General features: G+C 40.0%; 1 protein-coding gene across 4 annotated transcripts in view; it reads right to left on the reverse strand.

The window, feature by feature from the left end:
* Positions 1–7,910: 7,910 nt before the first annotated feature.
* The window catches only part of LOC101484089 (glutamate receptor 3), a 101,175-nt gene continuing 94,491 nt past the window's right edge, over positions 7,911–14,594 (reverse strand). For 2 of the 4 annotated variants that reach the window (XM_076891933.1, XM_014412114.3), the window contains exons 15-16: positions 13,136–13,383; positions 7,911–9,732 (exon numbers count right to left, since the gene is read on the reverse strand). In XM_076891933.1, coding sequence (XP_076748048.1) covers positions 13,138–13,383 — 246 coding nt within the window. In that variant the 3' untranslated portion in view covers positions 7,911–9,732; positions 13,136–13,137. Of the gene's footprint in view, positions 9,733–13,135; positions 13,384–14,154 lie in introns of those variants that run through there. The other 2 variants (XR_013101436.1, XR_013101438.1) reach the window with 2 other exon arrangements.

A 14,594-nucleotide genomic window follows, 5' to 3' on the forward strand; every position in this document is an offset into this window, starting at 1 on the left:
CAGCAGCCGTTCTTCTCTGCGTGAGTAGCTTAATGTTGTTCGTGTGTAATTATTAAATTAATGAACTAGCAAACTCCATTGTAGTTACATGCGGCTGTCTTCTTGTTTGATAGAGTGATACCATATATGCCCTATAGCTACAGAAAAGGCTAACATTGTTATCATTTTCCAAAAAAACAGCTAAACATGAGAGGTTTTAGGACAAAGTTTATGTTTTCCTTTGTTTAAGCACCTGTTTCGACCAAAGGAGGTATGTTGTATCTACAGAAAAGGCTAACTTGGTTATCATTTTGCAGAAAAAAAGAGACTTCTAAAAATAAAAACATGAGAGGTTTTTGGACAAAGTTTGTGTTCTCCATTCTTTAAGCACCGGTTCAGGTACCGTTTAAGCACCGGCAGCGTTTCAAAAGTACCGGTTTGGCACCAGTATCGGATAAAACCTAAACGATACCCCTCCCTACTTGACGGTGATAATAATAATGGATTGGATTTATATAGCGCTTTTCAAGGCACCCAAAGCGCTTTACAATTCCACTATTCATTCACTCTCACATTCACACACTGGTGGAGGCAAGCTACAGTCGTCGCCACAGCTGCCCTGGGGCAGACTGACAGAAGCGAGGCTGCCATATCGCGCCATCAGCCCCTCTGGCCAACACCAGTAGGCGGTAGGGTAAAGTGTCTTGCCCAGGGACACAAAAACCAGGACAGAGAGCCCAGGGATCGAACCAGCGACCTTCCAGTTACAGATGCGCTTCCCAACACCCTGAGCCACGGTCGCACTGATCATCAGTGATGGCATCTATCTGATAATAAAACATTTCTGTACTGATGGACGTGACCTCCCTCTTTCACAGAGCGTGAGGGACACTGATTGGTTTAGTCAAAGAGAGTATACAGTTGCGATAATATAACCTGTTAGTCTTGTTTTGAACCCTAGAGGATAGAATTTCCAAATTTACCATCTTGATTGCAGTAAAAACTGATGTGATAAAGAAGAGCGGGTTTATATGCTCATTGGCTAATGTCTTGTAATTTTAGATTTTAAAACCAGTGGACAAAAATGGATGGATGGATATGACCAAGATTAAGAAAGCACACTTAATTTTTTATTCAATGTCACCCAAAATAGTCCATAAAATCAGCAGGAAAGTCTTTACAGAGGTCCAGACAGAAAGATGTTTTTTTCACTTCTATGGAACTGGAAGCCTTCAGATAAAATGCAGGTTCATTTCAATTTAATTTAATTTATATATTGCCAAATCACAACAACAGTCACCTCAAGACACATTATATTATAAGGTAAAGATCCTGCAGCAATACAGAAAAAACATCAACCATACACTATATCAGTCATCCAATGTTAAAGGTATAAGATATGTTTAAGATCATACTTAGACATTGCTCTTTACCATCATGCCAAATAAGTGAATAAAAGCACCTGGTTGATAGAACTGTACATCAGGACTCTAAGACCTAGCAGATCAACTTAAGCACTGCATGGATTGACTACAAGAAAGACAACGAATTAATGCTCCACACTTATTGGAGTGCTTGGCACTATACAAGATTAATAGTATGCTAATCACATTTATTAGGAACTCAGTGTAACTGTGGAAGATAATCCTGGAGGCTAACTCCAAGGCAATCACAGAAGTTACCATTTAGTGCAGAATATACTGAGATAATGGTCCCCACTGTCCCCACTGCTACACTGCATAGGCCTCATCATCCTAAGACAACTCATTACTAAGAGTGGATATGGATATAGATTCTGGATTGGAGTGACCATCAACCACCTCCTGAAGATGGATGACATCAAGCTGTACACCAAGAGTGAATGAGACATCTCACCAGGATCTACAGCGAGGACATCAAGATGACATTTGGATTGGATAAGTGTGGCTGAATAACTATTTACATGATCCAGACTGAAGACAGAATTGCCACAAGGTAGAAGTTCAGGTATACAGGAGTGAGTGTCAGAGCCAAAATCTAGAATGAAACATGGACCATCCGTGAACATATCGGGATGATGCCCCCCAAGATGAACTGCTCCAAGGATGAGTCTGGCAGCCAAAGACGGATAGTGATCAGGAAGGGGAACTATCATGGACAACTAAGCCCCCACATTGAGATGTACCATCAACAGCTAGAGAAAGTGGCTGACATTAAGAAATCTTACTAGATCGGTGGCTAGAAAAGGCTGACTTAGAAGACAGTAAAGAGGCTCTGATCACAGAAGCAGAAGAATAGACCCCAACCACCAGATCCACAGAGACAAGTGTCTACCACAGCCAACAGGACCCAAGTTGCAGACTGTGCCCCAGAGACTATCCAGCACATAGTAGCAGGATGTAAGATGCAAGCTGGGGCAGCATACACTGAGAGGCACAACCAAGTGGCTGAAATAGTTTACAGAAACATCTGTGCCCCATATGGACTAGAAGTCCCCAAGTCCCAATGGGAGACACCACCAAGTTTGTTGAAATCAACAGGGCTAAGGTCTCAAGGGACTTCAATTTCCCGACAGACAAACAGCCGCTAGCTAACCAACCAGATATAGTGGTGGTTGAAAAGGAGCAGAAGACCACAGTTGCAATAGATGTAGGAGTCACAGCAGACAGCAACATCAGGAAGAATGAGCATGAGAAAACAGGGAAGTGCCAGAGGCTGAAGAAACAACTGGAACTAATGTGGAAGGTACAGTCCAAAGTGGTCCCAGTGGTAACAGGAGTATTAGAAGCTCTAATGCTGAAACTGGAAGAGTGGCTCCAGCAGATTCTAGGCACAACATCCAAGATCTATTTCCAGAAGAGTGCAGTCCTAGAAACAGGTAAGAATTGCGACCCTATGAAAAATAGCTGCTGCATTGCTGCTGCTAATGGGGGTCTTAATAGACATAAACATAAAGATACTATGCAAAACCCTCAAACTCCCAAGCCTCTGGTAGAGGACTTAAGCTTCAGTGAAAAGGGAGATTTTAAATATATGTATATATATCTACATATTCTTTTTCACACATATCCTGCTTTTCCTTCTTTCTCACTATGTCCGAGCATGCTTTCCCTTTCTCCTTCTCCTTTGTCTTCAGCCAATAGTAGGGTAGTTTCCACCAGCCCCCTGCTGGTCAACAGCACTGGTGGCGGTCTTTAACTTCAGCCTCTAGTGATCCCATATGGATATCTCATTTTTGATGATCTGCATGTTTGACTTGGCACACACACACACACACACACACACACACACACACACACACACACACACACACACATAAAACTTTAATTTGTCACCCGCCTGTTTAAATATTGTGAAATACTCTCTCTGTAAAAGGGCTTTAACTTTTAGCAAGAAAATCCAATAAGCAAAATCTGCCAAAATGTCAAACTGTTCCTTTAAGGCTAAGATAATCTTAATGTGATTGTAATTCCGTGTGCTACAATCATTTAAGCTTCAAGAAGCCTTTGGGAAGCATGGCCCAGATCAGTGTCTGATATCACTGCATATGACTCATGTACGAGTGAAGAAATTTCATGGTGACCTTTTGATGGGATCATCTGTTTATTTATGAATACGTGAGACTGTTATAATTCCTCACAGTTTAGTAAAAATCCATAATGTGATTTAGGAAATGTTGCAGTTGAGCAACAACATGCAGCTGAAATTTCAGCATCAGCCATTCTGTGGTTTCTAGGGGGCAGGACCACAGCTGACTCATATTCCCTTTTGTTAGTGTGGGAACTAATCATAGCATCACAGAAAAAGCTATTATGATGTTTGGATTACAGATTAGACTGCAGAAGCCAGTGCTGAAGACCAGTGACCAGCACAACTCAGAAGACTAGACACAAAGGCAATTTGTTGTTTGCGAGAAATAAGACAGCTTCTGGCAGCTGATGAATAATGATCATTTCATTTCATAAATGTACACTGAAGTGTGCACTACATCTAGGCCAACATATTTGAAAAAGTATGATTTTGCATTCAACTGTATGCCAAATCTATTTCTGTATAAAAGCCTGCAGCCTGTAGCTATAATGAACAAGTGCAATGTCCAGATGTGATGTCACACTGAGCTCCTTGTCAGTTCTAATGGAGCTTTAAATAAAGCTCTGAAGGCCCTCGGCCCCTCCTTCTTCTTTTTTTCTGATCTTTGTGATCACAACACAGCAAATCCCTTCAGTGCTTTTTCTCTGTCCTCCACATGTTCAGTGAAAGTACAAACCTACATACATGAACAATCAAAGCTGGCATAAATCAGTTCAACACACTCAATAGCTCACGCACACTGCACTGGACTTGCTTTCCCCTCCAGTTCATCAACACACAGATTCAGCTCGATGCTAAGAAACACGCTGCAGGGGTATGGGCCCATGCTGTCTTGCAGCTGTCCTGTAGCACCTGCAGGTTTTCATCTGTGTTGTGAAGATCCTGTTCGATCTCATCTCTGTTTACTTGTTTAGAATCATACAAGTGAATTTAAACAGGGATTCACCTGTTGATACATGTTCTAAGTCTTTGTTATACAGGCTATATGGCTGCATAGCAGCCAGACAGCCAACATATGGAAACAGCTATTATAGATCTACACCATGGTTACAAGTCATAGTAATAGCAGCACCGCAAAAATGTCCTAAGTAGCATGCTCTAACTTGTTTATTTGCAAAAATCAACATGTAAAAATGACTTGTTTGCTTTGTAATTGAAGAATATGCCAGTGTTTCTCATATCAGCAGCTGTAGGCGCACATGTGCATGATTTACACTTATATGTTAATAAATATGACTGCAGATGAAGTACAGATGTCCCTCAGAATCAAAGTGCAAAGGCTTTGTTAGACACCCAGAGAGTCCTAATATTAGGGTGAAGTTCCTTGTTGTAGAAGAACTGCCAAGCTCTCCTTGGAGCTTTAGTGATTAATAACGTAACGCAGCCGCAAGATATTTTGTGCTCTGGACAAGGAGTTCAACACCATCTGAATCCTCCCCAAGTCCCTTTTTTAAATCTTTGGATGGAAATGAGAAATGTAGAAAATTATGACCTAGGGTATCAGCATGGCAGGTTAAAGAAAAAGAAAAGCATCTGAGACTTTATGTTAGGGGGGGGTAGAGTTTTTGATTATGACCACAGAGTCGGGAGAGTTCTGTGATATGCAACTGTCTGTCAAATTGAGACACCTGAAGCAAGTGTTCCATTTTTTCTTCTTAGCCACCGATCACATGAGAATCCAGCCAACATAAGTTAAAATGTTTTCTTTAGCTGCTTGTATGCAGCAGCAGTTGAGAGAAGGCTTTTGCTGGAGTAGGTGCCTTTTTATATTAGAAGCCTCTTCCTGAGGGCTTGAGCGTCTCTTTTCCATCCTCGTCTGACCTTTCACTTTGAAGTGTTTTGCTGTCAGGATGGTAGTCGAGTGTATGTGTCTTGTATATTGCGCCATTCATTCTCTATTAACTGTGGACCCTGATGCACAACACTCCCATGAGAACAGCTGTCTCTGCACATCCATGTACTGGCGCGTCTATCGCCAGCGATTACACTGTGTTCAAAGTCGTATCACGAGTCTTGCCCATTCAGGTTTGATCAAACAGGAACAGGATCTCCTCTTGCTGTCTGTATGGTTTCTGTGAGTCACACCTGCATTATTCACCGTCTGGAGGAAAGGCGTTTTGCATAAATGGGAGACACGTCTACCAAAAACAAAGCAAATGTAAATCCTTTATGTAACGGTTGATGTTAAAGAATGACTTGTGAGCCACGGTTAGTGTAAATTATTCAAGCGCAGAATACAAATGATGTTTCTGTGCTAATATTCATTTCATATCTCTTTCCCGAGGTGCCCCAGAGGCTCCATATATGATCTCCATGTTACCTCTCCACGTCTTTATTGTCACTGCATTCATTAAAATGCACTTCAAAAAGCTTAATGAGAGCAAATGAGAATGTGGTAATGCTAAAACATCGCATAACAGCGAAGAACAGAGCTTAGAGTGTAGCTGCACTTGGGATAAAAGTGCTTATGCCAAAAATCAGTGGATAAAAGTGCTCTGCGCGCAGCAAGGACTTTGAGTTACTCTTTTGTGTGTGTTTAAATATCAGGGCACATGTTTTGGAAGCTGATCAATGTCAACTGAACTTCAAGTGCAGGTCTCTTCAGGTGCAATTGAAGACAGCTGAAGAGCTAAAGTGGAGGAAAGGGAGAAGTAGAACAACTGAGTTGGAATCTGATTTATTCATTGTGTCCTTGAAGGGAGAGGGAGATAGGGCGAAAGACTGCAGTAAGCTGCAAAGTGAGAGAGCTATTGAACCAGAAAGTTCTTTTATTCTACAGTAATCAAAGTATCCTCCCCATGACACGTCCTCCCTCTGCCTTTTCAGTTTTCCCTCTGTCTTTCTCTTATTCTCTCTCACACACACACAGACACACATACACATAGTGACAGAGCCTATGTTATATCAGATTAAGTCTCACAGCCACAGGCCCAAAGAGGCAGTGATCACGAGAAGCCAGCCTCTAGTTGCACAGTTCAGCACATTCAAGAAAGTGTGCTACCCCACAGTGGGGGATGATGAGTTGTCCTCTGTGGGAGGAAATGTCCTCTCCTGGTCCTTTGATTAGATTAACACTTCCTTTCCCCGTGTCACTTTCTGAATGAAAGGACTCGTCCTAATTGCTTGTTGCCCCTTTGTTTTTTTTCTTCTGGTCTCGCAGCACAAGTGCTGCCACTATGTCGCCTCCTCCCCACCCACCTTTGATAGGTGAATAAACTAATTCCAGCGAACAGTCTCATGAGCATTGTTTACTGCAGTGCAGTGCCATCTTTGCACACCACTCCCCCACGTTGTCTTATTCCTATTTGGAAGCAGTTCAGGCATAACAAAGAATAAAAGACAAAAACGGGAAGTGAAAAAAAAATGACAAAAGGCGAGGCAGTGAAGCAAAAGAAGAACGAAAAAAAAAAAGCAATATCCTTTCATGCTTTGTCAGAAATGGGTTGTTTGGATCGTGGAGTGGCATTTCATGCAGCCCAAGTCTGTTCCACAGGACTGGTGCAGTGAATAAATCCTGAATCATAGAGTCTGCATCCAGAAATGAATCAAAAAAAAAAAAAAGCTGGTGTTTTGCCATGTTGGATTTGTTATTTGAGCTGTGGCAGGCTGCATCTCTGGAAGGAGGAATTTCATTCTCACCACACAATACAGACCCAGAGACTAGTAAAATAACACAGACTGGGCAATCTACTGTGCTTTGTGCCTGGTTTACTCTGCAGTGTATGTGAGAATTTACACTGTGGGAATAAGAAGCTGAGAGTTAACGTGATTAACACCCCCCACTCTCCTTTCCCTTGGCTGGATTTGTTTTAGTAAATCCACATGAACGCGTCCTCCCTGAAAAATAGTTTTAAAAAGTTGAAAACGCGCGATGAAATTATGACTGATGCGACACGTGTGCGTGCGCAGTATTGTGTGCGGGCAGTTTGCGGCCGTAATAATACATTATTGATTGTGTCGCAAAGCATCTGATGGAGAGAGAAGGCGAAAAAAAGATCACATGCCAGATGAAGCTGTCAATGGAGCCCTCAATCAGTAGATGCAATGCAGACACAGAGGGAGAACCAGATGGTGCTAACTATTGATCCGAAACATGCACACATACTTCCACAGATCAATGTTGAACTGGTATAGGGAAAAACTCTGCTCTCTGTGTTGCTGTCTGCAAGGAGAGGGAGCGGGCTGCCCGGGATGCTCATACTCCAGCAGTATCATGCTCGAGTTAAAGTATGCAGTGTGTTTAACCTCTGCTGAGATGTTTTCCTATAATCCCTTCAGGCCACTGAATCAGCCCCAGTGTTTTGTTCAACGCAGACGGGTTTAAACAATGTTGTGAAAGCACACGCACAAGGACACAGGAACCCTTTCTGTACATTTTTATTTACAAAATGTATTAAAATTCTCTATACAGCGCCTCACTAATGAGGTTCAGCAAATTATGCATGCATCTTTTGCTCTTTTGTACCCACTACTACGCCTGGCGATATTATGTTTTCTTTTTGCAGAAGGTGAGACGTACAAAAAAAAAGAAAAGAGAAAAAATAGAAAACAAAAACGGTGAAAGTGATTCTACTAAAAGAATTACTAGGGCTGGCTTTCTAGCATTAAACCTAAGGTGGCTTTGTGAGTAGCAGAGCTCGTCAAGCATCATTGATTTCACATGCAATTTCTTATAAAATAAAACAAAAAAACAACAAACAAGGAGGAAAAAAGGGGAAATCAATATTCAATTGTGTCATATAAATAGTTCTCGTTTATCTAAATGTACACATCTTTCTCTGTTTGCTCTTTCTTTTTTTCACATTGTCAGTTTTTTAAATATTTATATATATTTATGTATATAAAACTATCTGCCCATAGTTTCAGGTGATTTGATAAGTGTCTCCCTAAATCCTATGGAATCACAGTCTTTTTGAAAGAAAAGAAATTCTTACAGCAATATGTAAATGTGCTAAGCTCCAGGACTCTCCCTGGTTTAACCTTGTAGAAATCTATTTTCCATTTTATTCATTATTTTTTTTTTTGTAATTTTCATTTACTAAGTGAAGTCACTAAACACTGTAATGCTCATTAAAGGAAATCAAATCAAAAAGCGAACCACAGCTCATTGTAAAATGTGCAGTTGTTAACGAAAATGGTAAGGTAATCCAAAATACTACAGTTTAAAAGCCATTACTGTTATCCTTTAATTGGACTGCAGTTAATCTACAATTGAATTACCCTTTTTTGTTTGGTATTACTTTGATGTACAGAAGACTTGAATGACTCGGGAAAAAACACTGTTCGGAGCGACAAACCTTAGTGAGTCAGTGCCCCTTTGATATTTTACAAACTGTAAATCACAAACAGATTTCTCTTTCCCCAGGCATAAATACTTTGCTTTACACACTCGTCATACAAAACACACTCTTGGCAGTATCGGAAGTGTGAATTATGACCTGGTCCCGTAGCGTGTGAAAGCTGAACCAGGTCATCTTCTCATCTCCGTGGGTCCTGTCAAACTTTCAGAAGACAGTGGCAGCAGCACCAGAGTTAAGAGTACAAACGACACACGTCATTGTTTTGGACTGAAATAGCATTTCACTCTAATAAGATAAATCTTTTAAAACTAGTACATGGTCACTAGAAGTGACTTAGAGCAGTATAAAAGCTATGTCATTGTAACCAGTGTGTAACAGTGCACTGTGTGGATCTAATAAAATAATCTGAACACACAGAACCAGTGAAAATCTGGCAGCAGAAGAATGAAGAGTAATCTGATCGCATTAAATACAAGAAACCAATTATACACTTGTCATGTGAGATTTGTCGGCTTTCTGGCACTTCAAAATGTGCTTAGGGTTGCAAATGATGGCTTTTGTTCTCTCATTCATGTCACGTCATATATATCTATATATATAAATATATATATAGATATATATATATTACTGCACCAGTCCTCTGTTTTGTATGCGTTTCAAGCAAAAAGCAATATTATCAATGAGTTGCATTGATTGGACTTGGAGTTCCATAAGGCACTGATAGGAGGGAACCACGCAGGCTCGTCCCATGACCAGTCCAGTCGTGTCGTCATTGCAGATTATCGTGCCGTGTCCGCCCAGGAGGATCTGGCAATCCTCGTGATCCTGTGCCTTTCTTAGATATAGTCACAGTTGTAAGGGAAAATGGAAATGTTTCCTAAACCTGTGACAGCACAAAAAAACAAAAGCAAACAATGGAAAAAGTTAACTTTTGTTCTGGACAACTCATGTTGAACACATGACTTTTTATTACAAAATAAAATGTGGGGATTTCCTTATTGGCTGAAATGCAGTATCTTTTATTATATAAAGCTTTGTTTGAAAGGCTCTACAATTCACTTGTCAACATCAAATATCTTTAACCAAATTAACAACATGAGGGAAAAATACATCTTTCTGCCTCCATCCTAACCTATTTCATCATGACTGTGCTGACACGGTTTGTGGGAAGGAAAGGCAAACAACTCCCTCGACTGTGATCAGACTTTGACTGTCTGACGCACATGACATCACCTCTTTCCAACCAAGTCCTGCCCACTTCAAACCAGTCAGAAGAACACAGAAACACACTACAGAAGCCTCTTGTGTAAACAGTCGAAACGAAAGAAAAGAAATGAGCGCCGGTGGATTCCTTCGCTCAGAATAAAGAACTGATTGAAAAAATGTGTTCTCAATGAAAATCTGTTGACAAGTCACACTTTGTGTCTAATGAGAGCACACGTGCAAACAATCTGATCAAATCCAAGATGAATTTTTAATTATGTCCCTATCAGTGCATGCTTATCTTTATTCAGTGAATTTCTGTAGAACTGCTGCAGAGGTAGTCTGCAACTTCTCATTGGTCTCTGACATTTTCTGTGGAGGTTTTTTTTTTCCAGTAGAATTATGCGTAGTAAACAAACCCATGAAAACAGGTCAGTGCACTCTGTGGATCATTCAGGATGATGTGGTCTATATTCCTGGTAAGGATAAGGTAGATGTTCTTAAAGCTTCAAAACACTATTTATATTAGCAATGGCTCTGTGCAGTGTGGTGGAGGTTGCTTGTAGTGATAAACACTCGGAGAATTATCACACATCCCATATTCCTTTATCACTATGTAGTTTAACACCTTTTGGCCCGTTTCATTTGGTTTTACTTTAGAATGAGTATAGAGATGCCTGCTGTCGCTTCAGAAACTAGTTTGGAAATGCCTTTTTTGCACATTTTGGCCATTTTGCACATTGCTGCTTTTTTTAGTTTGTTTTTTGAAGCCAAGCAAAAGGCATCTGCCTGAAAACTGTGGGTGCTGCATACATATCCTGCTTTATTGTCTGTTTTTCTCTAAATGGGGCCATGAAGTCATAAATGAAGATAATACTGTATTAAATAAGCTGAAATTTGAAAGACCCGTAATAAGGAACAATTTCATTGAGGTCTGAAATTTAAACAAGCGTAAGTGTGTTACCAGAACCTGAACCTACATCTATTTTAATTGTCTTTTAGCCAAGAGGTTTCACAAAACACAGCATGTTTTGGAAATTGAATGCACTCTTACATGTAATACTTCTAGATGGAGTATGCAGCTTTTTTCTTTGGTAAATAAAGTTTCCCGAAAAGCTTGCACTATATCTTACCTTCCTGTACAGGACAAATGATTAGGTAGTGAAAACAGAGGAGAATTTAGTGCTTACATGGAGCCCAAAACTAAAAAGCTAAGCAACAAGTTTAACAGAAACAAAGTAATGCTACAGTCATATACAGTCAGCTACTGTGTTCAGTGCTACTGTCTGACATAATACACCAATAAATGTATTAAATCAGCAAAAATCACAAATTTGTTGTACATCAGAATAAAATGATTTGGCAACCATGTTGCAAAGAAACGTTCCGCAGACCACTTGCGCTCATTGGTGCAGAGTGACTGCAACTGATTGCAACATGTTGCCAATCTGTCAGCCTTTTTTTTAAATTACATATCTTTTATGATATGTCGACCCCAGCAGGCCAACTGTGCTGCAATCTGATTTTGTACTCTTGAGTGACTGAGCCACAAAAGTAAGTGAGATTTAAAGATTAAAAAAAAGAAAAAATTAGTAGAACTAAAGGAATTCTAAACAAAAACTTGAATTTCCTTCAGTTTCTCTGAGTATTGCACGGTCTGACCTCGGGGTGAGTTTGCTGGGAGGCACAGTCCTGGGAGGATTGGCAGCTGTCTTGAATGATTTCCACTTGTGAATAATCTTTTTCACTGTAGAATGATGGACTTTAAATTGTTTGGAAATAGACTTCCCAGACTGATGGGCAGGAACAATTGCTTCTCTAAGATTATTGCTGATGTCTTCTCTCTTTGGCATTGTGTTAACACACACCCGAATTCTGCCAGAACCGCTGCCTTTATAGACAGACTCACACTTGCTGTTGATCAGTTAATCCAGTACATTTGATTAGCCGTATTTGGTTGCTAATCTTAATTGCTGAGCACGCAGTATGGGCGTACTTAGCTTTTCACACAATGCTTTTGCATTTTAGCTAACTTTTTGTTAAATGATGACATGGTTTGATAGTTGTTGTTCTTTATCTAATGCTGTTTTTACCTCATTTTTACCTCATGCTGAGTACAGTGGCCCTGAGACATCAAATGCGCTGTAACTTAAGAAAACACAAGGAAATAGAAAAATGCTGCAAAAGCATACAAAACCCAACGGAAATTTAAAAAAAGGAGCAAGAGTTTCCAAAATAACATCACAGAACAGAACTAAAGTTTTTTTGTAGAAACAATAATGTGATGGAACAGCTGCGGAAGTTACAAGTGGCTTATTGGTAAACATGTATATGAATCATGCGATTAAAACGCACATTATCCTGCATCTTTTTCCCTCTCACAACACATATGATTCACCCACTTCTTTTAAACATGTCTCAGTGCAGTGTTTATGCCACGTTATTGTCTCCTCCAAAACACAGTTTTTTGGTGGCTGTAGTTCAGGAGGTCATCTACTAATTGGAAGGTTGGTGATTCGAGCCAGTCCGCATGCCAAAGTACTCTTTTGCAAGATGAAGTTGCTTTCCGATGCATCCATCTAAGTGTAAATGTGCCTGAATGTTAAATAGAAAGCACTTAGCAGTAGAAGAAAATGCTTGTGTGAATGAGGCAGGTTGTATAAAGTGGTTTTTATGCTCAAGGAGAGTAAAAAAGTGTCGTATAAGAACCAGTTTATTACTTTTGTTGTGTTTTTTCTTCTTTCATTGTCTTTTATTCACCTTTCTTTGTGTTTTGTGTCCTTTTGTAGCGTTTTTCTGTTTGCGCGTGTTTTCTTAGGTGGCAGTGTGTTTAACCTCTCAGGGTCATTTTTTAAATTGTGTCACAGAACAAAACAAAGAACAGCATACTGTAGGTTGATACGATCGGGCGTGCTGCTTGACATTCTACACACAAAGCTATATGCTACACAACAGTGTGCTTTTTCATCAAACAATTTCACAAACAGCAGCTACATACCAAACAGACAGTGGAAGACTTAATTCTGACTGATATGGCAGGAAGCTAAATGATTCATCAGAGTGCACGATGGGAGGCGACGTACCTCTAGATCTTAACGCTCTCGGTTCCGTATACGTTGTAGCCTTCTCTGTATGTGGCAAAGTTCTGGGTGTTGGTCGGGGGAGCCGGCTTAAAATTCTGGGCATTCTTGGCCATTTTCAGCCGTTTGGTTTCTTGTCGTGATTTATAACAGAACTCTATCAGTGCCACCATCATGGCCAGACCCAGCCCTCCGACCAGAATATAGAAGACACCAGCCACATTGCTTAGGCTGAGAGCACTTGTCTTGTCCTGGGGGGAAGTGAATAACATCGTTAAGAGTTTTGCAGTGGAGCTAGGGCAAAAGAACAAAATGCAGCCTGCATCCTTCAAACTGAGCCTCGACTCAACAGTAAAACTGACTTAAGTGGTAAATGATCATACTCTAGATTATCATGCTCTATATTACTGATGCTACCAAAGGTTGTTTATGGTTACTAACAGCTACAAACAAAAGAAATGAAACATGTAACGAGCTGCTAAGCAATTTCAACTGAAATTATATTGCTATGTTACAAATTTATGAGGAACTTGAGATTCAGATATAGTCAAACCATTCTCCACTTAGGAGAAAGAAGCCAACTCTTGCTGGTGAATGTAGAGCTAACCTGGCGCTATGCTTCATACATGTAAAATGGCTTCTGCTCTTGACCATATAAGGAAGCTGGTCAGTATCGCATAGGTCGACAGCTGTGAACATCCCTGCCCTTTCAATTCTCTAATGGCAACACTGTCATACAATACAGTCAAATTCATAGTAGATGAATGATAGCTCAATTAAAAAACACTATATAAAAATATATATCAAACCATTTTGCTGCTGTTCACTTACCAAACATATTCAATAAAATTTGTTCATTGGAGTTTTACTATTTGCAGTTTAACCCTATGAGCATGGCGTTACCATGATGCTATCTAGCAACTCTAACCTGTAACCTGAAGCTTTAACTGTATCTCAGAGGGTTAAATAGTGGGTGTATTACATTCCTCAACTTCTTGCAATGTGCAAACAAAACCTCTAACCTCATCCGAAAGCAGCCAGATGATTTTAGAGGACACCCTACGGTGCTCTCTCCGCTTCGAGAAGTTGAATTTGTGTAAATCATCACAATAAGAGGCTTTGCTTGTTCATCACACCACAGGAGGCCAAAGAATCTAATAGACACATCTTGATGCAAACTAGTAACAACACAAATAAATCAAATTTTCATTAACAGTGTGGTAAATAGAAGCAGCAGCATAATGGTCAAAGTATCATGAATGTCAAGAATGAAAATGAGCAAAAAATAGCATTTATCAACAACTATTAACTGCTGTGATTCAATCAAAAGAGTGTGTCTTAAAGGCACTTTAGAAACGTCCCCGCAGCATTACCATTACAGTTTTCACACACAAAAATGAGTCTTTATGTTGTCAAAAAGTCATTTCTACAGCATAAAAAGAAAAAAAAAACGGTGAATCTG

The sequence above is a fragment of the Maylandia zebra genome, linkage group LG2 (assembly GCF_041146795.1).
Source record: "Maylandia zebra isolate NMK-2024a linkage group LG2, Mzebra_GT3a, whole genome shotgun sequence".
Lineage (NCBI taxonomy): Eukaryota > Metazoa > Chordata > Actinopteri > Cichliformes > Cichlidae > Maylandia > Maylandia zebra.